Genomic DNA, 25,970 nt, shown 5'->3' on the forward strand with positions numbered 1-25,970 from the left:
ATGGACCCATCACCGATCCCTGCGGCACTCCACTAGTCACAGGCCTCCAGTCAGAGAGACATCATCGACAGCCACTCTCTGACGTCTCCCAATAAGCCAATGCTGAATCCAATTCTGCTATCTCATCTTGAATGTCGAGCGACTGAACCTTGTTGACCAGCCTCCAATGTGGAACCGAAGGCTGCTCCAGCAACAAGAGGAACAAAGCTCAGCTGGACAACTGAGGGAAAATGTTGCCAGAAGAAAAACAAGGCACAAAGAGGAGAAATGGGGTCAAAGGGAGAAGTGGGCAAGGAAGAGAGTGTAAAGCAAGATTTATCAAAGGAAAACTATGGTCTGGATAGCAGCCAATGCATACTGAGGCCAGAGAAAGGCAAACCTGTGTCAAGGAAAAACAAAGAAGTCTGCTCAACACTCCACATTTCCAGAAACCCACTGAGCACTGTCCTAAACATAGCTTCTGCAGATGCTGGAAATCTAGATTAACTCACACGAAATGCTGGAGGAACTCAGCAGGTCAGGCAGCATCTATGGAGAGGAATAAAGAGCTGACATTTCAGGCTGAGACCCTTCCTCAGGAGGTTCACATAATCCTCATGAAGGATCTTGGCCTGGAGCACACATTGCTGGGATTCAAACCTTCAAGATTTTGTTCAACACACATCAAAGTTGCTGGTGAACACAGCAGGCCAGGCAGCATCTCTAGGAAGAGGTACAGTCGACGTTTCAAGCCGAGACCCTTCGTCAGGACTAACTGAAGGATGAGTTAGTAAGAGATTTGAAAGTGGGAGGGGGAGGGGGAGATCCAAAATGATAGGAGAAGACAGGAGGGGGAGGGATGGAGCCAAGAGCTGGACAGGTGATTGGCGAAAGGGATATGAGAGGATCATGGGACAGGAGGTCCAGGGAGAAAGACGGTGGGGGGGGGGGGGAGAGAAACCAGGGGATGGGCAAGGGGTATAGTGAGAGGGACAGAGGGAGAAAAAGGAGAGAGAGAGAGAGAGAAAGAATGTGTGTATAGAAATAAGTAATGGATGCGGTACGAGGGGGATGTGGGGCATTAGCGGAAGTTAGAGAAGTCAATGTTCATGCCATCAGGTTGGAGGCTACCCAGATAGAATATAAGGTGTTGTTCCTCCAACCTGAGTGTGGCTTCATCTTTACAGTAGAGGAGACCATGGATAGATATGTCAGAATGGGAATGGGACGTGGAATTAAAATGTGTGGCCACTGGGAGATCCTGCTTTCTCTGGCGGACAGAGCGTACGTGTTCAGCGAAATGATCTCCCCGTCTGCATCGGGTCTCGCCAATATATAGAAGGCCACATCGGGAGCATCGGACGCAGTATATCACCCCAGCCAACTCACAGGTGAAGTGTCGCCTCACCTGGAAGGACAGTCTGGGGCCCTGAATGGTAGTGAGGGAGGAAGTGTAAGGGCATGTGTAGCACTTGTTCCGCTTACAAGGATAAGTGCCGGGAGGAAGATCGGTGGGGAGGGATGGGGGAAACGAATGAACAAGGGAGTCGTGTCGGGAGCGATCCCTGTGGAAAGCAGAGAGAGGGGGGAGGGAAAGATGTGCTTAGTGGTGGGATCGTTGGAGGTGGCGGAAGTTACGGAGAATTATATGTTAGACCCGGAGGCTGGTGGGGTGGCAGGAGTATGGAGTGAGAGCAGATGTGCGTGAAATGGGAGAGGTGTGTTTGAGAGCAGAGTTGATGGTGGAGGAAGGGAAGGCCCTTTCTTTAAAAAAAGGACATCTCCTTCGTCCTGGAATGAAAAGCCTCATCCTAAGAGCACATGCGGCGGAGACGGAGGAATTGCGAGAAGGGGATGGCATTTTTGCAAGAGAAAGGGTGAGGAATAGTCCAGATAGCTGTGAGAGTCAGTAGGCTTATAGTAGACATCAGTGGATAAGCTGGCTCCAGAGACAGAGACAGAAAGATCTAGAAAGCGGAGGGAGGTGTCGGAAATGGACCAGGTAAACTTGAGGGCAGGGTGAAAGTTGGAGGCAAAGTTAATAAAGTCAACGAGCTCAGCATGCGTGCAGGAAGCAGCACCAATGCAGTCGTCGATGTAGCGAAGGAAAAGTGGGGGACAGATACCAGTATAGGCACGGAACATAGATTGTTCCACAAAGCCAACAAAAAGGCAGGCATAGCTAGGACCCATATGGGTGCCAATGGCTACACCTTTAGTTTGGAGGAAGTGGGAGGAGCCAAAGGAGAAATTATTAAGAGTAAGGACTAATTCCACTAGACGGAGCAGAGTGGTGGTAGAGGGGAACTGGTTAGGTCTGGAATCCAAAGAGAAGCGGAGAGCTTTGAGACCTTCCTGATGGGGGATGGAAGTATATAGGGACTGGACATCCATGGTGAAAATAAAGCGGTGGGGGCCAGGGAACTTAAAATCATCGAAAAGTTTCAGAGCGTGAGAAGTGTCACGAACATAGGTAGGAAGGGATTGAACAAGGGGGGATAAAACCGTGTCGAGGTATGTAGAAACGAGTTCGGGGGGGCAGGAGCAAGCTGAGACAATAGGTCGGCCAGGACAAGCAGGTTTGTGGATCTTGGGTAGGAGGTAGAAACGGGAAGTGCGTGGTGTGGGAACTAAAAGGTTGGTAGCAGTGAATGGGAGATTGCTCTGAGCGGATAAAGTTGGTGGTGGTGTGGGAGACAATGGCCTGGTGCTCCTTAGTGGGGTCATGAACAAGGGGTAAATAAGAAGAGGTATCCGTGAGTTGTTACTGTGCCTTGGCAAGGTAGAGGTCAGTGCGCCAGACTATAACAGCACCCCACTTATCGGCAGGTTTAATAGTAAGGTTAGGATTAGTGCGGAGGGAGTGGAGAGCAGAGTGTTCGGAAGGAGTGAGGTCGGAATTGGAACAAGGTGCAGTGAAGTCGAGACAGTTGATGTCCCATCAGCAGTTAGCAATAAAGAGATCCAGAGCAGGCAGAAGACCAGAGCGGGGTGTCCATGAAGAGGAGGAGGGTTGAAGATGGGAGAAGGGGGTCATCGGTGGGGGTGGGAGAGTCCTTGCAGAAGAAGTAGGTTTGAAGACTGTGCCGGCAGAAGAAGAGTTCCGTCTCCGTCGCATCTACTCTCAGGATGAGTCTTTTCATTCCAGGACGAAGGAGATGTCCTCCTTTTTTAAAGAAAGGGGCTTCCCTTCCTCCAGCATCAACTCTGCTCTCAAACGCATCTCTCCCATTTCACGCACATCTGCTCTCATTCCATCCTTCCACCACCCCACTAGGAATAGGCTTCCCCTTGTCCTCACCTACCACACCACCAGCCTCCGGGTCCAACATATAATTCTCCATAACTTCCACCACCTCTAATGGGATCCCACCTTTAAGCACATCCTTCCCTCCCCCGCCCCTCTGCTTTCCACAGGGATCGCTCCCTATGGGACTCCCTTGTCCATTCGTCTCCCCCATCCCTCCCCACCGTTCTCCCTCCCAGCACTTATCCTTGTAAGCGGAACAAGTGCTACACATGCCCTTACACTTCCTCCCTCACTACCATTCAGGGCCCCAGACAGTCCTTCCAGGTGAGACAACACTTCACCTGTGGGTTGGCTGGGGTGATATACTGCGTCCGGTGCTCCCGATGCGGCCTTCTATATATTGGCGAGACCCGACACAGACTGGGAGATCGTTTCGCTGAACACGTACGCTCTGTCCGCCAGAGAAAGCAGGACCTCCCAGTGGCCACACATTTTAATTCCACATCCCATTCCCATTCTGATATGTCTATCCATGGTCTCCTCTACTGTAAAGATGAAGCCACACTCAGGTTGGAGGAACAACACCTTATATTCCGTCTGGATAGCCTCCAACCTGATGGCATAAACACTGACTTCTCTAACTTCCGCTAATGCTCCACCTCCCCCTCATAACCCATCCGTTATTTATTTATATATACACATTCTTTTTCTCTCTCTCCTTTTTCTCCTTCTGTCCATCTCACTATACCCCTTGCCAATCCTCTGGGTTCCCCCTCCCCTTTTCTTTCTCCCTAGGCCTCCTGTCCCATGATCCTCTTATATCCCTTTTGCCAATCACCTGTCCAGCTCTTGGCTCCATCCGTCCCCCTCCTGTCTTCTCCTATCATTTTGGATCTCCCCCTCCCACTTTCAAATCTCTTACTAACTCTTCCTTCAGTTAGTCCTAACAAGGGTCTCGGCCCAAAACGTCAACTGTACCTCTTCCTAGAGATGCTGCCTGGCCTGATGCGTTCACTAGCAACCTCTATGTGTGTTGCTTGAAATTCCAGCATCTGCAGATTTCCTTGTGTTTAAGATTTTGTTCATCTCAGTGAGGATTATTAAGTAGTACTTCCTTGGTTGTTAAATAATTATAAATGTTTCAGATTATTTAGGATTATCTCCAGTTTATGTAACTGGGAGGCAACCAGAATCCATTCAGTGCATCTGTGTCTTTGATCTGATTTAGGTATGGTGGTCAATGAGACTGAGAGAGGCAGTTTCCCAGACAGGTCTAAGAACAAGTGAAGGATCTGGATCAAATGCCGAGCCTAACAGCTCACTGAAAATAGGCACAAAGAGTCCATATCAAAAGTACCCAGAATCTGGGTGAGCAATATAAGTGAGCACTAATGCCTTGCAACTTAATTAGCATTTGAAACCCATTCACATTCCAAATACTCATCGTCATTATGTGCCATATCGTATAACGTGGACCATCGTGGTCTCATGACCATGATTGTTCCTGTCAAGTTCTTCTACAGAAGTGGTTTGCCATTGCTTTCTTCCAGGCAGTGTTTTTACAAGATGGGTGACCCCCGGCCATTATCAATATTCTTCAGAGACTGTCTGCTGGCATCAGGAGTTGCATAACCAGGACCTGTGATGTGCACCAGCTGCTCATACGACCATCCACCACCTGCTCCCATGGGTCCACGTGACCCTGATCGGAGGCTAAGCAGGTGCTACACCTTGCCTAAGGGTGACCTGCAGGCTAGCGGAGGGAAGGAGCTCCTTACACCTCCTTCAGTACAGATGTATCTCCACCTCACAACCCATCCCACTACTAAATAGATCAACTTCTTGTCATCATCATAATCTCATACTCAATGCACCTTTGTCTCTATTACATGACGAACTCTGAACATGTGTCATGAGACACATCCATGGTGTGTGCTTCATTCAAACAGTGACCATCTGCACAGAATTATATAGTATGTGGGCTTCAGCAATAAATCCAGGAGAAAGCAGTTATCAGCATCCAGTTCTAATGTCAGCAAACCTCGCTTTTTTCCTGAGGATGTTCAGTAATCTCAAGGTCAGAATTCCTGAGGGATGGAGGGAAGGCTGGAATCTGACGGCAGAGGAGAGGAGGAGCAGCAGGATGAGACTGGAATCCCTGAAGGATGATTGAACAGGCCAGAATTCCAAAAAAGCTACAGGGGGAGGCCTTTCAGCCCACAATGTTGTGCCAACCCTTTAACCTACTCCAAGACCAATCTAACCCTTCCTTCCATCCCTCATGTACTGTATCTGCCTTTACCCCCACCCCAGATAGGGTGTTCCATGCACTCACCCCCTGTGTAAGGAAACCTACCTCTGACTTTCCTATACCCCTATACTTCCCTTCAATCATCTTAAAATTATGCTCCCTTGTATTAGCCATTTCTGCTCTGGAAACAAGGCTGTTCACTCGATCTATGCCTTTTAACATAACACAAGAGATTCTGCAGATACTGGAAATCCTGAGCAACACACACACAAAATGCCGGAGAACTCAGCAGGTCGGGCGGCATCTATGGAGGCACAATGTGAAGACTGAGAGAGAACAGGAAAGGCTGCTAGTGTACAGCAGGACATAGAGAATGTGGGGTGGAGGAGTGTAGATGGGAGCTGGAACATCTATCTGGTTCCACCTCTCACCCATCTTCCAGCCTCTATCTCATGCCATTACGTACTTGCAATTTGTCCTATCTCCTCTCAGTCCTAATGCAGGTTTCAACCCACAACACTGGCTTTCACCTTGTGTCTCCTGGGCTGGAGAGTCACTTCATGTATCTCTCCACCAACTTTCCAGGAAAGTGTTAATGAGCGGGGGTAGGGGCTGTGGTGTCTAATAAAGCCTAGGGCTCTCTTTGGAAATTGGGGTGTATAGGTAAGGCCTTGGGAATGGATCCTTGAGGGACCATGACCAACACAGGTACCAGATAAAAAACTGTCGCTCAGTTCTGGTTGCACTGTCCAGCTTGGTACGAAAAAGATTCATTAGTGTCCAGAGGTAGTTCTGTAGGATCAGGGGCTTCAGTTTCAAAGGTGACTGGAACAGCAACAGGGGTTCTCCCCACATCACAAGAGGCTGGGAAGAGATCAGATCTAATGAAGAGTCATGAGGGGACTTGGTAGTAAATAGAAAACAAAAAGTGTTTCCAGCAGTGGAAGGGAATTATTCTGGAGCAATGATTTTCTCGAAATCTAAATATCGGAGTTTACCAGTGTGATGATCTAACAAAGTACCAGTAACAACTTCAGAAACACCCTATTTACTGAATTCAACAAAGTATTTTGAACCTGTAGTCCCTGGTAAACACCAGGGACAGTCAGTCTAATATTACTGACACATTCAAGTTGAATCCTCAGTGGGAAGAGGGAAAGAAAGACTACATTTACATAGTACCACTTGGGCTCTGGTTGTAGGGTGCCCTGGGACAGCCTGTGTCTGAGCTACGGATTGTTGTTATGTATTAGGAGTGTGTGACTGATTGAGTGAGCCCAAGAGAGCACAGCATCCAAGAGGCAGAAAGGCTTGGCCCTGGAATCTGTCCCTCCTTGTATTGCGCCGAGCCAGACCGCCATCTCCAGAGGAACACGAGGTGGAAATGGCAGGTTCCAACAGCCCACCTCACCTAGGTATCTGTCTGGATCTCATCCCAACCCTGTCAGCCTTCTTCACCCCCTCAGCCCTAAACTACAAATCGGCCTGGTTCTTGCTTTGTCAGGCTTCTCATTCGCTGCGCTGGCAACATCCTGTCATAAAAATTAATCCCGAAGTGTGAAGTAGTTACACTTGGTTTGTGGTTTCCTTTGTCAATAATCACACATCCCTGTACTATAAAACAGCAATGCTTGCAAATTATCCTATTGAGAACAGTGTAACTGGCACCTGAGAGAATGGACTCCTGGGTGACTGAGATTCCCTGTTGTCCAGGTAACAGAGGTTGTTAAGACAAAACACACAAACACACACACACACACACACACACACACACACACACACACACAATGTTCCAAGCAATACTACCCAACATCCTGCAATATTTTTTCCACAACCTTTAAGGTTTGTAGCTCAATGATAAAGATATGCCTAAAATAAATCACGTTAAGGAAACAGCACAGGGCTTGGACATAAGTAATGGCAGCAATATTTTAGCACTGAAAGAGTTAATTGAACTAAAACAGGGATCAGACATGCCAAAAATAAGAAATCAGTTCTAGCTAGTGCACAGGTTAACTGTCAGTGATCGATTTTAATACGAGCCGCTGGGTCCTAAGCAGAGAGCTAGTTGTAAAAATACATGAAATTAACTTTAACAAATGAGTCTTTGGGAGAGCTGTCTAAAAACACACTTTTTCTGAATGGATAAATCGAGAAGGAAACATCAGACTCTGTTGATATTAACATTTTAAAACATTTATCGTACTTTTAAAAGGTTAAGCTGGGTTTGGAAAAATAACTTGAGTCTGTTCAGGAGCAAAGCCAAAGCCTCGAGGGCACACATGTGCATTTTCCCAAAAGGGTCTTTGGTTTGCCTATTTTATAACCAGCCCTACATAGCACAAGAGTTTGAAGCATATGGCTAGACAGATGCTTCTGGCTCCAGTTCAAGGCTGACAGAAATGAAAGAAAAAAAAGATGGAAAGTTTTCTCCCCAGTGAAGAGCCTTGGGTACCTGGATCTTTTCCTGTCTGCGCTTCTGCTCAGCAAACTTTTTAGTCAGAGCTTGCTTTTTTGCTCTCAGCTCCTTTATATCATCTTCCTCTCCGCTGCCTTCAGCTTCAGTGTCCTGTCCCTCGTATTCTTCAATGATGACATCTTCTTCCTGTGCACAAATGGTTGGCAACAGAACTGAAGTGAGCAACGGTGAAAAATGAGATTGCTATTAACAAGATGCAGCAAGGCGCTGCCATCTTCAATATTCAGCCCCATACATTAAACTAAAGTTCAGCAACACACATTTCAGCTGTCATATTCATGCCTCGGTGATTAATAATGCCTCTGCTGCCAAAAAACCTAGATAAACATGGATTACCAAGCAGGTCTGGTAGCTCTAGTAGACTCCAAATCCAGATTTCTCAAGTTAAATTCTAATATTTGAAAACACCAGGTCTACTGGAGAGCTTCCACAAGTCCTGCATCATGCTATTGGCAGAGTCCTGCCCCAGCAGATATTACCTCTGGCTGCAGAGGCAAACTGCATGATTGGGCAACCAACCAAAGATACAAATGACAGGCACCACCCTGCTAGAGGGAAGGAGGTCACATCTGCTCCACTGTTACCTCGACGCTTACTGGCACCAAGGGCTGAAAGGACTGATTCCAAGTATCTCACCTGGCTCTGTGCAACTCAGCTTGCCTGTGTGAAAAGCCAGCATTCTGCTGTCACACCCTCCACTTCATCAGTGGAAAAAGCAGTTTTGCTCAGGCTTCACACTGCCACACAGCTGAAAGTGATTCACTCCAGAGAATTCAGAGCACTGGTAGTGTCTGTGTGTTCTTTGCTGGCCAGGAAGGGAGGCCTCTGGCTCCCACTGCACATTGCAGCATGCAAGGTTCACAGCAGCAACTCATGGAATACTGATTTCATTGCTAGGTGTCAACAGTTTGGCCAGTGTTTCAACCACAGGTGCTGGGGTGGCAGACAGGGGTGCAGAGAGTACAGAAGGCCCACGCCACTTCAATAATTTTGAGGAAATTTGGTAGAAGAGTTGACAGAATACAGAAATAGATTTACTACTTTAAGTGACCACAGCCTTAGGACCACTTGTACTTTTCTGGAATTTTCTGGCCATTTCTAACACTTTAAAAGGAGTGGCCTGTGATGTGATCAGGGTTCATGGGATGAGGGAGGTGTTTGAACAATGAGGGTTTTGTTAAAAAATCGGGGGCCACCAGGTTAGATCATGAGGACACTATGATTTCAATCAGGGATTGATCAGCTGACGGAATTTAAGTCATTCGTCACTACTGATTTAGGCTGCCACTATTCCACTATTAGCCCACAGTTTCAACTGAACTCACTGCTAACATTGATTCAGTGGTATAAAGCCCATACAGACCAGGAAACAGAGAGCGACTGAGTCCAACAGCACCACCCACATACACCTGTCACTACTAGGCTCAGCATCTTGGAACATTGCTACCTTCTAGATTACAATGTTGGTTCAAAAGTACAATGAGCTGGGAATGAGGATTTCATGTGCAGGGTTTTTATTGTATGGACTAGGCTAGTGGGATTGAGCAACATGTAGATCACTAGAGACTGCTGCCCACTGCTAGGAGCCCAGGCTAACAGGACAACAGGTGAGGGCAAGGGACAGCACAGTAGCATAGCGGGAGGTTAGTATAATGCTTTACCACACCAGCTGTAAGATCGGGGTTTAATTGCCACCACAGTCTATAAGGAGCTTGTAGACCGCCCGGGTTTCCTCTCAGTGTTTCGGTTCCCCCCCCGCCCCCCGCAGTCCAAAAAGACACGTGGGTTAGGCTTAGTGAATTCGGGGCACGGTGACACTTGCAGGCTACTCTTAGCACATTGCCAAATTTTGTTGGTTGTTTACACAAACAACATATTTCATTGTATATTTTGATGTGCATATGACAAATAAAGCTAATCTTTTAAAGGACAAGCTGTGATGTCCTCCTCAGTTAGGAGCCTATGAATACTCACAAGCCTGGAAGCCATACCCGCAACAGACTGCACTTTTAAATAAGAAAAGAAATAAAACAAAATATACTCTGGCAAGCTGAGGCAGCCGATAGTCTCTTTCCTACACAGTCAGAGAAAACAGGCACGGGGAGGGTGTGGCACCCAGTGGGATGAACATAAACATAGAACATCCTTGGTAACTGCCAACCATTAGCCAAGCGCCATCTGTGGCAGCATGCAGCTGGTACTGCACCTTTGTGCCCACTATAAACTGTGGCATCTCAGCTTAATTAAACCAGAAGATGCAGCAGCAGAATTCACCCATTCGGTCCTTTGAGTCTGTTCTGCCACTCAGTCATTGCTGATTTATCTCTCAATTCCATTTTCCCATCTTCTCCCCATAACCCAAACCCACTTACCAGCTGAGAACCTGTATGTTAAACTTTTTTTATTTAAATTGTAAAAATCCTTATGACTTGAATCAGATGTTGAGTATTTGCTGGCAAGCCAGTAACTGAAAGAATGCTCCCTTGGTAACGTGGTACATTCCAGTTTCCTCTTTGCCAATCGGTCAGATTGCTGGATCCAACACCTTCCTACTTTACCTTCAAGGCACTGACTCTGGCACGGGCCCATCGTGCCTCTCTTCACGTCTCAGGAAGAGATGTCAGAAGCTCACAGTGAGAGACCTCAATAGCTGGCTTCTCTTCCAATGGCTCGTGCAGAGGGAAGTGAGGGACCTCTGCTTCACCTTTCTGGGGATAGGGAGACCAACCTCTAAGCCCAGAAACTGCTCCATTAGGAATGGGAAGGGCATGTTCAAAGTGCAGTGTTTTTGAGAGTGCCAGAAATGGTGGTTATGGTTATGGGTAGAAAAAGGAGAATGGGGTTGAGAAATAAATCAGCCATGATTGAATGGCAAAGCAGACTCAAGGGGCCGAATGGTTTATTCCTCTCTATCTTACGGTCTAGTTAAGCTGAGGTGCCGCAGTTTGTAGCTGGCACAAAGAGGTTTCTCTGCAGGGGCTGTGGGCAGGGTGGTGAGCTACATCTATAGAGGTCTGAAGCAAGTAGCTTATTTGCAACGGAGTTGAAGTGGTTCACTGATACAGGTGGTTTTATTGTCTAGCTCACCGGTTATGGCAGCCCACGTTGAACCACGAGGTAAACAATGGGAAGGGAATGGGAGGTAAAGGAATGCCAACACTGAGGCCAAAGGCTTCAGGCTGGAGGATGACCAATGCTGTGCAGCAAGGGCAGCAAGAGATATGGCACAAAGGTGGAGAGGTGGAGCTGAGCTGCAAGCAATGAAGAATAAAGATGTAGATTATTTTCTAAACAGAGCGCAAATTCAGAAGTCAGAGGTGCAAAAATATTTGGGAGTCCTCGTGCAGGATTTCCTAAAGGCTAACTTGCGGGTTGAGTTGACAGTAAGAAATGCAAATGCAATGTTAGCATTCATTTCCAGAGAACTAGAATATGAAAGCAAGGATTTAATGGTGAAATGTTATTTCACCATTACTGGACAGGCAACATTTGGAGTATTATGAGCAGTTAGGGCCCCATATCTAAGAAAGCTGGTACTGGAGCGGGTCCAGAGGATGTTCGTGTGAATGACACTGGGAATGAAAGGATTACTGTATGAGGAGCCTTTGATGGCTCTGGATCGGTATTCCCTGGACTTTAGAAGAATGGGGGGGGGGGGCGGGGATCTCATCTAAATCTACCAAATATTGAAAGGCCAAGATAGAGTGCATGTAGAAAGAAGTTTCCAATATTGAGAGTGTCCAGGACCAGAGAACACAGACTCAGAGTAGAAGGACGTCCCTTTAGAATGGAGGTGAGGATGAATTTATTTCGCCAGAGGGTGATGAATCTGTGGGAATTCATTGCCATAGACTGCTGTGGAGGCTAAGTCATTGGGTTTTTTAAAAGCAGGGGTTCAAAGGTTCTTAATTAGGGTGTCAAAGGTTACGGGAAAAAGGCAGGAGAATGGGGTTGAGAGGAATAATAAATCATCCATAATAAATGGCAGAGTAGGATTGATGGGCCGAATGGCCTAATTCTGCTCTTATGTCTCATGAATAAGCTTAATGACTTTCTCTCATATATTCCTTCATAGTATCTCTTCAATATTTACATATTTCATCTTAGTGTAAAAACATTTACCCAAAAGGGGTGTGGGGCTTTGAGTGGGCATGCATGTGGTGGGAGGCACATGTCAGCAAGTGACAAGCAGTTTGATAATTGGTGATTAAAATTAAACAGCATGGCAGCTGCTCAACCAGGGGATGTCATCAAAAAGGCACAGGTTTGATGGGAATTTGGTTATGTACTCGGCTGCGGTAAAACCCACGAAACAGATGTCATTGTCCGATCTATGTGCAGGATATGTATACATTCACTAGACGGGCTGATTCAGAGTGAAAGAAGCACTTAGTGAACAAAGAATTGGAGACAGTGCAGCTTTAAGGGAGTATATATGAAAAAGCAGGAACACCAGCAAATTCCCTAATCATATCAGGATGTGGGCTGCTGTTCAATTTTCCACACAAACCAATGAGTTTGTCTCTTCCTGTATCAGTGCTCCAAGCAAGGCCCCCTGTGAAATCAGTGCCACAGCTATAAACTTTATCCTACTCCTGAACCTTGACCTTGCCGAGGTTAGCTCCATTAAATCATCCATTAAACAGTGAAATCGAAAACAGCATGTGGATCTCGTAGCAGCAGTGGAATTTCAGGAAATGGAATAAAAAAAATCCCTCTGGTGTGCTGTACCTGATCTTTCAGTTGTTTTCCCTGTTGGCCTCCATCTTCCTTTCCCAGGCTGTCTGGGATGGGTGCCACTGACACATATTTTCCACCCTTGAATGCCAGCAGAGGTTCTTCTTGGCCGCAAAGAGCTTCCAGGAAGTACTTTAGCACTGTGACCCTCTTGCAGTCAGCCGCTATTACCTAGTGTTTTGGGGGAGGAAACCAGAACATTAGCAGGGGGAAAAAAACCCACATTGTTGGTTGAGTGCCAGAAGGCTCATGAGAAACGTGTCAAACGGCATTGAGGCTACCAGGAGGACAGCTCAAGCTGAGTTGACGGCAGGATCAGAAGCCACAGGGATGGTCGCAAGCGGAACCAAAAGTACACAGCACAGGAGTCGCTACGTGCCACCGACATCACAAGAGGAACATAAAAAGACCAGCAGGGCGTTTGAAAGATGGTTTAAGTCACAAAAAAGAAACTAAAAGGATTTCCACAATAGCATCAACTTCCTCCTTTCTTTAATTTTAACTACCCATGATCATATTGCTCGTCAGCCTCTTGACACTGGCGTGACCTGTGACCACAAAACCAGAACCTCAGGCTTGACCCTAAGCTGGGGGTACAGCTTCAGGTCGGCAGAGTACTGACATAGATTCATGTCCGCTTCTACAAAGTGCAGACTGAAAACATAACATGATCCTTTTCAATTGTTGTTTTGCAATCAAGGGGACGTTTTTTCTCACAAAAGTATAAATTAAATACTTTTGCAATGTATGTGGAATGTATATTCCACTCAATGCACAATACCGAACAGCTACAACTGCAGAAAGGGCTGCCCTGACAGTGGGTAGCTTCTAAAGTCAAAATATAAAACTGTACTGTGAGTTACCAAAGAACACATACTAATGGTTAATAGATTACAAGGTTAGGGGTGAAACTCATCTTATTCGAACAGGAACCCTTCATCATCAGCAACTGACTGTGAGTGTCACACTCGGCCCTGATACTGCCAGGGAGGGTATGTGGGAGCGCGGTACCCACCATACCATGGAAGAGACTGAACGGAGAGGGAAAAGGGACGGGGGCCGAGGTAGGGAGGAGGGTTGGGACTGGAGCTGTAAGTGGGAGGGAGAAGAGAGCCGGGTGGGGGGAAGAGAAAGGGTGGGGTGAGCAGGAGAAGCAGTGAGGGGGAGAAGAGAGATGGAGCAGTGAGAGTAAGAAGGGTGGGAGCAGTTCTGGGGAAGAGTGGAAAATTCTGTTGGGGGTGGGGTGCTTGGGTACAGTACAGGCCCTTCAGCCCATGATATTGTGCCGACCTTTTAACCTACTCCAAGATCAAGCTAATCCTTCCCTCTTACGTAGCCCTGCATTTTTCTATCATCCGTGTGCCTAGCTATGAGTCTCTTAAATGTCCCTAATGTATCTGCCTCTACCACCACCCCAGGCAATCACTGGCAATAGCTGGGGAACAGTGGCAAGGAGAAGAGTCATGGGGGGTATTGTGTGGTAGAATGAGCTGGGGGGGGGGGAAGGTGCAGGAGTAGGAAGAGGTAAAATACCAGCCGCTTCCTTGGCAAGTCAGCTGGACTCTAGGGGTTTGATCTTGGTGCTTTCCCTCATGTTGGAGTCAGTGGGTTTGAGGAAGCTGGTAAGATACAGATGCAAATTCATCCTAACAAGAATGAGGTGACATATTTTGGAGTGGATGACCTAACTAAGAGTAGGACAATGGCCTAGTTATTCTCCTATGTCTCATGGGTTAAAGAGCACGAATGGTAGGCCCTTAGGGGATACTGAGGAACGGAAGGGCATTGGTGTACATACAAGTCTACAGGTAGAATGGGTGATGAGTCAGGAGGCCTGGACAAACCAGAAGAATATTTTCACTGTAGAGTGGGTGGAATTGGGAACACACTGCCAGACAGTCTGGTCCTCTCACAATACTTCAGAATCAGGACTAAAATCACCAAGACAGAGTAACTTATGGACCGTGTGCTGGAAAATGGGATTAACATGAAACTGAACAGCCTGTTTCTCTACTGCAATACTCGATGAAGAAGAAAAAAATAAGCAACAGAAAGAGGAAAAATAAATATTAAATTAAGCAGGAATACAGCACGGATACAGGCCCTTTGGCCCAGCGCGACAATGCTGAACAGCCACCATAAGACCGCAAGACATAGGAGTAGAATTAGACCATTCAGCCCATCGAGTCTGCTCCACAATTCAATCACAGCTGATTTATTATCCCTCTCAACCCCATTCTCCTGCCTCCTCCCACTAACCTTTGGCATCCTGATTAATCAAAAACCTATTAACTTCCATTTTTGTGTATGTTGCTGAGGAAACAATACATGCTGTGCACTCCGTACCACGTTCCCCATGAACCAACCCACTTCCAAATCCTTTCAACTCCTCTCCAAGCTCCAACCCACTGTAAATTCAACTCTTCCTATTTCTTTGAAAAAACAGATCCCTTTTCTAAACTTCCAATAGTTAATTACATCTTTGGCTCCTCATCCCAGACCTTTACTGACTGAGAACAGCTCTCACCTATCGGCCGCCCTGATGATTTTAAAAATAAGATAATCGCTTGTAATCTACAATGTTCAAAGCACCCTAATTGTTCATATCCTTGTACACTGCACTTCTCTATCCATTGTGACCTTTAGATCCTCAAGTACAAATGCTCCATCTGGAATCCGTTCTTGCTATTTTAACTAATTTCCGTTATCTGTCAGATTGGTAAATGCATCCTTACTGAAATTCTCAGACACCTTAGACTGTGAACGATCAGGCTGCAATAACACCATTTGCTTGCTCAGAAACACTTTCAAACAAAGGTTAATTTTGACCCTCTTCAGTCCTGCCCAATTGGACTCAAGTACCTTGATACCTTGGGGGAAGTATTGGTTTTATCTCTTGTAACGTTGGTCAACCTAGGTCAGAGTTCTCCACCAATATCCCTACGTTTATTTTTCCTAATACAAAGTATTCACTAAATACTTCAGCCTCTTTTTATTACTTTTAAGATCTCCAGACACTTTTACATTTAATGCCACTTCATTCATCCATATTATGGGTTGGCACAGTAGTATAGTGGTTAGCGCATTCGCTTAACAGCATGGGCAATCATCAATAGGGGTTTGATTCCCGCCAGTGTCTGGAAGGAGATTGCACGTTCTTCCCATGACTGTGTGGGTTTCCTCTGGGTTTGCCAGCTTCTTTCCACATTCCAAAGATGGGTGGGGTTAGTAAGTTGTGGGCATGCTACGTTGGTGCCGGAAGCAAGGCCACACTTGTGGACTGTCTCCTGCATATCATCATACTGTGTTGGTTGTTGTGCAAAAGATGCATTTCACTGTATGTTTCAATGACAAGTAAAGCCAATCTTTCATCTTTAGCTTTAGCATTATCCAGGTTAATGACAGCTTCCTGGCACATAGTCACAATTTGTGATGGGGGGGAGGGGATTTCCACGTGGCTTTTTCAATCATAACATGTCTAGGAGAAGGAAAGAAGGCGCACAAATTTAAGTAAGTGAAAGATGGAAAATATTTTTTCAACCATTGTGTGGAGAGAGGGTGAGCTGGAGCTGACTGCATGACAGGGTGGTAAAGGCAGCAAGGCTCATCGCATTTAAATCATCTCTAGACGTGTACATGGAAAACTGTGACCCGGTCTCACCTATCAGCTGCCAGCTTGTACTCCTTCCCCTCTCCCCACCTTCTTCTGGCTTCTTCCCCCTTCCTTTCCAGTCCTAATTATTCCCCTCCACAGATGCTGCCTGAGCTGCTGAGTTCCTCCAGCATTTTGTGTGTGTTGATCAGCATCCGCAGAATCTCCTGTTGATAACCTATGAGGTACCTGCTGCGATTAAGGGATTGGCTGGTCTCCTTAATTTTATTTTTGTCGAGTAAGGCATTGCTTTGTTACTGTTGCTCTCGCCAGCTGAAGTTTCATACCACGCTGCTCTCTGGATCAGAATGAAATGATATATTCACCAAAATGCTTACATTAAAGAGAGTGGAAAGCCCCAACAGGGAATGAGATGGCAGCAGTTAATAATGTTGCGTTTTTCCCTGGATCTTAGTGCGTCTGCCTTTGTCACTCCCTTCTCTGCTCAGTCAGGTATCCTGAGTTTCCATGGCAACACCTTTCTACGTTAACGTTGCAAGGAACAGAGTGTTTCTATCCAAGGACAGCCCCTAGTGACATTGGCTTTATGACTGAAATGAGTTTGACGTCAGTGGGTGTGGCCTGAGATGTCTTCATTTCGCAGCAGCGTCATTTAACAAAACAGTTTCTATTTTTAAAACCGTGAAAGACGTCATTCATTAGAACCCAAGAGGCTCAAGTAGGTGAGCACAAAGAATATCAATACGGCAAGGAAGTATCTGCATGGGCAGATAAAAGGATTGACTTATTTTGGCTTCTCTTTCAAAAGAGAAAATTATAAAGGAGTAATGATCCAGAACACAGCAGGAAGCTGTGATTTTTAACTAAAACCTAGAGTTATGAAATTCACTGCCTGGAGCATCTCTGAAGCCCTTCCAGGGCAACACTCTATCAGAAAGCAGACGAGATCAACAATCATCGGGCTTGAGCTGAAAATTTCCATATGGCTCCAAACCACTAACCACACTCACACACTCTCCTTTGCCAAACACCTTCCCTCCAACAATAAACCTCATTAATATTAGTTCTCATTAAATACCTGAAAGTTAATTATTACACTTTGATACAGTAACTTATATTAGTAGTAGTAAATAGTATACTAATTATGCAAAGTTAACATTAATTTTGAGAGGACTAGAATATAAGAGCAAGGATGTAATGCTGAGGCTTTATAAGGCCTGACTGCACCTTGGAGTATTGTGAGCAGTTTTGGGTTCATTTTTTTTGGCGTGTGCGTACGTGCGTGTGCTTGTGTGATGTTGGCGGGACGATGTCTTTTTCATGCCTTTACAAGGCACGGAGCGAGAGAGAGAGACTGTGTGGCGAGCCACTCCTCACACAGACATTTCCCTTTATTTTACGAGGTCGAGTTGCGATCTCGACACTCAACCCGGCACGGATGGAAAGCGTACACGGGAGCGGACCCGGCTGGGTTCGAACTCGGGAACCTCCGTTCCAAAGTCTGGCGCTGATGTCATTGCGCCACCAGCGGGCCCCAGTTTTGGGTTCTTCATCTGAGCTGGCATTGGAGAGGGCCCACAGAAGGTTGAACAGAACGATTCTAGGGATGAAAGGGATAAAGAATGAGGAGTGACTGATGGCTGTGGGCCTATACTCTTTGGAATTTAGAAGAATGAGGGGGATTTCATTGAAACTTATTGAATGTTGAAAGGCCTCGATAGAGTAGACGTGGAGAGGATGTTTCCTGCAGTGGGCAAGTGTAGGACCAGAGGGCACAGCCTCAGGATAGGGGGACGCCCACTTAGAACAGAAATGAGGAAGAATTTTTTTAGCCAGAGAATGGTGAATCTGAGGAACTCATTACCATGGCTGTGGAGGCCATGTCATTGAGCATACTTAAAGCAGAGGTTGATAGGTTCTTGACTAGTCAGGGCCACTCAAAGATAATGGAGAGAAGGCAGGAGAATAGGATAATAAATCAGCCATGATGAAGTGGCAGAGCAGGCTCGATGGGCCAAATGGCCTAATCCTAATCCTATAATGTTATTGTTTTGTGGTCTAATTTGCAAAGCTGATATTTTATAGTTAATAAAAACAGAAAATCTTGGCAACATTAGCAAGGCAGGCAGCGGCCATGGAAAAAGAAACAACCTAACAAAGACCCTTCATCAGAACTCAATTATAATTATAGTTGTGGATTTCAAAATACACCTTCAGTGCAAGGATAGCAAACAGCTCGTGAATAGACAGCTACGATGAAAGTTTTACAATCAATAACCATAAGATAATTCAGAGCAACACACACAAAATGCTGTTCCTCGGCAGGTCAAGCAGCATCTATAGAGAGGAATAAACGGTTGACGTTTTGGGTCATGACGTTTCATCAGGACCCTTCAGATCATCATTCCTCTCCACAGATGCTGCTAAGTTCCTCCATTATCTTATACATTGTCTTGTAAAAGTATTCAGCCCCTAATCCTTGATCACATAAATATTACAACCAGGGATTTTGACCAATTTAACTGGGAATTTTAATTTGTGAATCACTCGAGTTTTTTGGGCACAGAGCTTGGAAAAATGATACAACACACTTTTAACACCGTAAGTCAGCGAGTTGTTTGCTATGTCTCCCCTCTCGCTGTAAAATGGAAACACCTCTTTTACCCTTATTAGGGAGAGACAGATCCTGTGGTATGTTGAATTACTGGGTGAACAAGTAGAATTTGGGGTACTGCAAGTCTGTGTCTTTATCAATGCTTTGGTGGGCGGGGGGGCACCAATACTTTTTTTGCTGGTGGGGGAGGGGGAATCATTGCTTTGCTACTGCGTGCATGTGGGAAGGGGAGCTGGAGGGGGGCTTTGAGGTTCAAACATTTAACTGTCATTTATTCTTTGGGGCACTCCTCTGTTTTTGTGGATGGTTGCGAAGAAAAAGAATTTCAGGATGTATATTGTATACACTTCTCTGACATTAAATGTATCTTTGAAACATGCTCCTTTTTCACAGTAGAGCCAAAAAATCAGGGAAAGTAGTAAAGTATGAAAAACTAAAAATTCAAAACCTGAAATGTCAGCAGTTCAAAGGTATTCATCCCTCTTTGTTCAGTACTTATTTGAACTACCTCTCTCAGCTACTACAGACAATAGTCTTTTTGGATAAGTCTCTATTAGCTTTGCATAGCATGATAAAGCAATATTTGCCCCTTGCTCCTTGCAAAATTCCTCAAGCTGTACCAGGTTAGTTGTGGAGCAGTGGTGGACAACAATCTTGAGGAATTGCCGGAGATGTTCAATTGGGTTAAGGTCAGGACTTCATCTCCAGTTGACTGGGCCACTCAATGACATCATATAACCATATAACAATCACAGCACAGAAACAGGCCATCTCGGCCCTTCTAGTCCATGTCAATTTTCTTCATTTGAAGCCAACTGCATGGTTGCTCTGGCTGTGTGCTTTGGGTTGTTGTCTTGCTGAAAGACAAACTTCCTCCCCAGATTAAGCTTTCTGGCAGAGGCTAGTAGGTTTTTATCCAGGATCTCTCTGTATTTATCATCATTCATCTTCCCATCAATCCTGACCAGGTTTCCAGTCCCTGCAGCTGAAAAGCACCCCTATAGCATGATACCTCTACCATATTTTGTTGTAGGGACGGTATTACCTGGCTGATGTGCAGTATTAGATCTACGCTACACGTACCACTTAGTATTGAAGCCCAAAAGTTCCACTTTAGTCTCATTCAATCACAAGACCTTCTTCCACATCTTTACAATATCTTCTGGGTGACACTTTGCAAAATATTTACAGACAGGGATATGCTGTTTACTTAGCCAGGGTTTCTTTCTTGCCACTCTTCCATAAATAACCTTTTCGTGCAAGACTTTAGAGATTATGAACCCATCTAATTCATCTCCAATTGAAGCCAGTGACTTCAGCAGCTCACTCAGAGTGACTGTTGGCATCACGGTAGCCTCTCTTACAAGTGCCATTCTTGGGGTAGTGACTAAGTTTAAAGATGCGGTCTGACCTAGGCAGAGTGGCTGTGGTTTCATATTTTTGCACTTTTTCACAAAGAACTCCATTGAGCACAGAGCACATGTTCAGTTCCTTTGAGATGGTCTTGTACTCTACCCCAGATTTGTGCTTCACTATTATCATTTCCCTGACTTGTCTTGAATGCCCTTCTGTCTTCACTTTGGTTTGACTGTTGAAAATCTACCATACTCTTGGACCTTAGAGAGAGGGGGCTATTTATTCTTACAAATTCATTGAAAAAAGACGAATTTCCAATTTTCTACATTGATAAACTGGATGAGTTGGTAAAGTATTATATTGCACCTGAGGAAAGTTAGCATAGTAATTGCAAAGCTTTTTCAGTCTTACAATTTTGGTTTTTAATTTTTAGTAAACTGTTGAAAGGTTTTCGAATTTTTCTTTTCATTTGACATGATGCACAATGTTTTGTAGATTAGCTCAAAGAATCCTACTTCAAATATAGAAAACGACATAAAATGTGAAAATAGTTGTGGGGGCTGAATACATTTTCAAGGCACTGTATGTGTTGTTTACAATTACTAACTCCAGCTGTAACACCAAACTCTGGTCCTTAAATGCAAGTAACAACAACTTTCAAATCACAGCCCCTTGGGAGGCTAGGTTATCCAGATAAAGAACAGTACAGCACACGAACAGACCCTCCAGCCAGGTTCTACAGGACAAACGTCTTTTCCTCTGTAATTTGTTGCTTAGCACCCTTGTCATGGACAGCAGTCTCAATCCTTGTATTACAGACAGAACACTCTCCCCAGGTAGTTCTACTCATCTGTTCTGCAGTATTTTCCTTTAACCGTTTATATAAATCCCTTTTGAGATGACTGTATCACTTTCCCTATTCCTTTCAAGACCCACCTTCAAAATTTTTGGTGAATGACTCGTTATTATTTATTTAAAGATACAGTGGGAATCAGACCCTCTGGCCCTTTGAGCTGCCCCACCCAACAACCCAACAATTTAACCCTAATCTAATCACAGGACAATTTACAAAATCAATTAATCTACCAACTGGTATGTATTTGAATTGTGGGAGTAAACCGGAGTAGCCGGAGGAAACCCATGCATTCCATAGGGAGGACATAGAGAAGGACAGAACTCCAAAGTGGTGCTCAAGTCATCCTTTATAAAAAAAACACAGTTGCTCCTCTGAACTTTCCATAAAGTTTCTCTGATACAATTCAACCAAATCTTCTCTGACTTAGTCTGTTCTGGTAGAGGGAAGCCTAGAACTGGACAATACAATGAAGTGGTTATGTAGTTTCTAAGCCTATATATGCTATGTCCGTTTATAAAGCTGAAGGCCTCAATGGACTTTTGTTAAAACACAAGCTTAGTTTTCTTTGCTTCCCGTAAAGAAAGGCAACTCCCCAAGTTTCCTGCTCCTGTACCTCTTTATATTGCGACAGCCTCTTCTTAACAGTAAACATCATTTTACATCTCCACACAACACCCACCTACCCTGCTGATCACAGCCCACCAATCGTCTCCACGTACTTCACTGCGGTCAACATTGCATGTCACATCTCACACCATCACTCGCCAAACCTCCACCTCCTCTGTACCCCTCCTGCAAGCTGCCCCCCAGCCCTGCTGTATTTCTCACCCCACCAACCTCCTGTGCTGTCACAGTACTCTTCTCTGCTTCATACAGTGTGCCGGCCAGAAACTGCCCATTTCAGCACCAGTTCATCAAACTGAAATAAAACTGTAAATCAAAACACAAGAGTTCTGCAGGTGCTGGGAATCTGAAATAAAATCAGAAAATGTTGGAACCACTCATCAATCCAGGCAGTGTCTGTGGATAGAGAACCAATTAATGGTTCAGCCTATAAATCCTTCAACAGAATTCAGAAAGAGAAAAATCAAGGTAATTTACGTAACAAACAACTTCTATTTTTGCTCTCTTTTGGCACTATTTATTGTACTTCATAGTATATTTTACACTGTACACAATAGAACAAATTTCAAGATGTATGTCAATGATAATAAACGTGCCTCTGAGGTAAGGGAGGGAAAGGAATATATCCGATAGGGTGACATCATACTCTTTGTTGTAGCAGTTAGAATCAGATTCACTGCTTATTCTGTTATGTATAGTTATTTTATGTCTGCACTGTACTATTGCCACAAAATGCCATATAAGATAGAAAATATCAACCCTGATTCTGACTCTCTGTCTGCGCAACGTGTTAACAATGGTAAGGCTGTGGGTACGCCCAGCAGGTCAGTCTGTACCAAGTAAAAACTGAGCCAAAACAAAGGAAGATGGAAAATGTCAATTCTGATAGAAACAGCAAGATCCCTACAGTTGGAGAATTCGATACTGAGTTCTGCAGACTGCAACGTGCCCAGACAGAAGATGACATCTTAGAACACAGAACAGTACAGTACACACAGGCCATTCAGCCCACAATTCTGTGCCAATCAGTAATTTAATGCATAATAAACTAATTCCTTCTGCCTACACAACATCCAACATCTAAAAACTTCTTAAAAGCCTCTGTCCTATCTGCCTTCACAACCCCACCCCCCCAGCCACACACTGCAGGCACCCACCCTTCTCCGCCCTGCACAACCCTTTTAAACTTAGCCCCTCTCAGCTTAAATGCGTGGCCTCTATTATTAGACAATTCACTTCTGGGGGTAAAAAAGAAACTCTGTCTATGTCAATCATAACCTTATAAACATCTGTCAGGTCTGTCCTCAGCCTTTGCCACTCCAGAGAAAACAATCAAGTTTGTCCAACTGCCCGTCATAGCTCATACCCTCTAATCCAGACAGCGCCCTGCCGAAGCTCTTCTGCAGACTCTCCAAAGCCGCCCATCCTTCCTGTAATAGGGTGACTAGAATTTATACAGACTGACCATTCACTGTACCCACGTGCGTAACAATTTTATACAGCTCCAAAAGATTGGACGTTAGCCTCCCCTGCTCCAGGACAAATCATCCTGGCCTATCCAATCTCTCCTTATAACTCAACCTCTCCAGTTCTGGTGACATCCCTGTTAATCTTTTCTTCACACTTTCCAGCTCAATGACATTCTTCCTATAGCTGCAGCAATGAAGTGTGGTCTCAGCAACATTGTCTTTCATTGTAACATGGTGTTCCAACTCTTGTATTCCATGCCCCAACCAATGAAAACAAAATACCTTCGTCACCATCCTCAATGAATGGCAGCGATGCTTCACTACCAGATGAACTCAATTGTCTTCTATGCACGCTTTGAAAGGAAGCATATAACTACAGCTGTGAAGATCCCTGCTGCGCCTGATGACCCTATGATCTCTGTCTCAGAGGCCGATGTTTGGCTGTCTTTACAGAGAGTGAACCCTCTCAAGGCGGAAGGTCCTAATGGAGTACCTGGTAAGGCTCTGAAAACCTGTACCAACCAACTAGTGGGAGTATTCAAGGACATTTTCAACCTTTCACTGCTACGGGTGGAGGTTTCCACCTCTTTCAAAAAGGCAACAATTATACCAGGGCCTAAGAAGAATAACGTGAGCTGCCTTAATAACTATCATCCGGTAGCACTCACATCTACAGTGATGAAATGCTTTGAGAGGTTGGTCATGACTAGACTGAACTCCTGCCTCAGCAAGGACCTGGACCCATTGCAATTTGCCTAGCACCACAATAGGTCAACAGCAGACGCAATCTCAATGGCTCTTCACACGGCTTTAGACCATCTGGACAACACAAACACCTATGTCAGGATGTTGTTCATCGACTATAACTCAGCATTAATTACCGCAATTCCCACAATTCTGATTGAGAAGTTACAGAACCGGGGCCTCTGTACCTCCCTCTGCAATTAGATCTTCAACTTCCTAACTGGAAGACCACAATCTGTGCAGACTGGTGATAACATCTCCTCCTCGCTGACGATCAACACTGGTGCACCTCAGGGATGAATGCTTAGCCTACTGCTCTACTCTCTATATTCCTATGACTATATGGCTAGGCACAGCTCAAATGGCATCTATAAATTTGCTAATGATACATCTGTTGTTGGTAGAATCTCAGGTGGTGACGAGAGGACAAACAGGAGCGAGTTATGCCAACTAGTGGAGTTCTGTCACAGCAACAACCTGGCACTCAACATCAGTAAGACAAAAGAGCTGATTATGAACTTCAGGAAAAGTAAGATGAAGGAACACATATCAATCCTCATAGAGGGATCAGAAGTGGAGAGAGTGCGCAGTTTCAAGTTCCTGGGTGTCAAGATCTCTGAGGATCTAATCTGGTCCCAACATATCGATGCAGTTATAAAGAAGGCAAGACAGCGGACAGCGGCTATACTTCATTAGGAGCTTGAAGAAATTTGGTATGTCAACAAATACACTCAAAAACTTCTATAGATGTACTGTGGAGAGCACTTTGACAAGCTGTATCACTGTCTGGTGGGGGGGGGGATGGGTGATATGGGTTGGCTACTGCACAGGACCAAAAGAAGCTGCAGAGGATTGTAAATTTTGTCCGCTCCATCTTGGGAACTGGCCTACAAAGTACCCAGGACATCTTCAAGGAGTGGTGTCTCAGAAAGGCAGCGTCCATTATTAAGGACCTCCAGCACCCAAGGCATGCCCTTTGTTCACTGCTACCATCAGGTAGGAGGTACAGAAGCCTGAAGGCACACACTCAGCAATTCAGGAACAGCTTCTTCCCCTCTGCCATCCAATTCCTAAATGGACATTGAACCCTTGGACACTACCTCACTTTTTAAATATATATTATTTCTGTTTTTTGCACGATTTTTAATCTATTCAATATACGTACACTGTAATTGGTTTATTTATTTGTTATTATTATTTTATTTTGTTTTTTTCTTCCATATTATGTATTGCATTGAACTGCTGCTGCTAATTTAACAAATTTCATGACACATGCTGGTGATAATAAACCTGATTCTGATTCTATCTACCTATGTTACCACTCTCAGTGAACTATGCACCCTGGGTCTCTCTGTTCTACAACACTCCCTGGGCCACTATGTACCCGTACCCCTGGGTCTCTCTGTTCTACAACACTCCCTGGGCCACTATGTACCTGTACCCCTGGGTCTCTCTGTTCTACAACACTCCCTGGGCCACTATGTACCCGTACCTCTGGGTCTCTCTGTTCTACAACACTCCCTGGGCCACAATGTACCCGTACCTCTGGGTCTCTCTGTTCTACAACACTCCCTGGGCCACTATGTACCCGTACCCCTGGGTCTCTCTGTTCTACAACACTCCCTGGGCCACTATGTACCCGTACCCCTGGGTCTCTCTGTTCTACAACACTCCCTGGGCCACTATGTACCCGTACCCCTGGGTCTCTCTGTTCTACAACACTCCCTGGGCCACTATGTAGCCGTACCTCTGGGTCCCTCTGGGTCTCTCTGTTCTACAACACTCCCTGGGCCACAATGTACCCGTACCTCTGGGTCTCTCTGTTCTACAACACTCCCTGGGCCACAATGTACCCGTACCCCTGGGTCTCTCTGTTCTACAACACTCCCTGGGCCACTATGTACCCGTACCCCTGGGTCTCTCTGTTCTACAACACTCCCTGGGCCACTATGTAGCCGTACCTCTGGGTCTCTCTGTTCTACAACACTCCCTGGGCCA

General features: G+C 45.3%; 1 protein-coding gene across 3 annotated transcripts in view; it reads right to left on the minus strand.

Moving 5' to 3' along the window:
- Positions 1-25,970, minus strand: part of smg6 (SMG6 nonsense mediated mRNA decay factor) — a 534,055-nt gene that overhangs the window by 103,367 nt on the left and 404,718 nt on the right. For all 3 annotated transcript variants that reach the window (XM_063031015.1, XM_063031016.1, XM_063031017.1), the window contains 2 exons: positions 12,691-12,867; positions 7,936-8,085 (listed from right to left, as the gene is read on the minus strand). In XM_063031015.1, the coding sequence (XP_062887085.1) occupies positions 7,936-8,085; positions 12,691-12,867 (327 nt within the window). The remainder of the gene's footprint in view (positions 1-7,935; positions 8,086-12,690; positions 12,868-25,970) is intronic.

Source organism: Mobula hypostoma, chromosome 23 (genome assembly GCF_963921235.1).
Source record: "Mobula hypostoma chromosome 23, sMobHyp1.1, whole genome shotgun sequence".
In the NCBI taxonomy this organism is placed as follows: Eukaryota; Metazoa; Chordata; class Chondrichthyes; order Myliobatiformes; family Myliobatidae; genus Mobula; species Mobula hypostoma.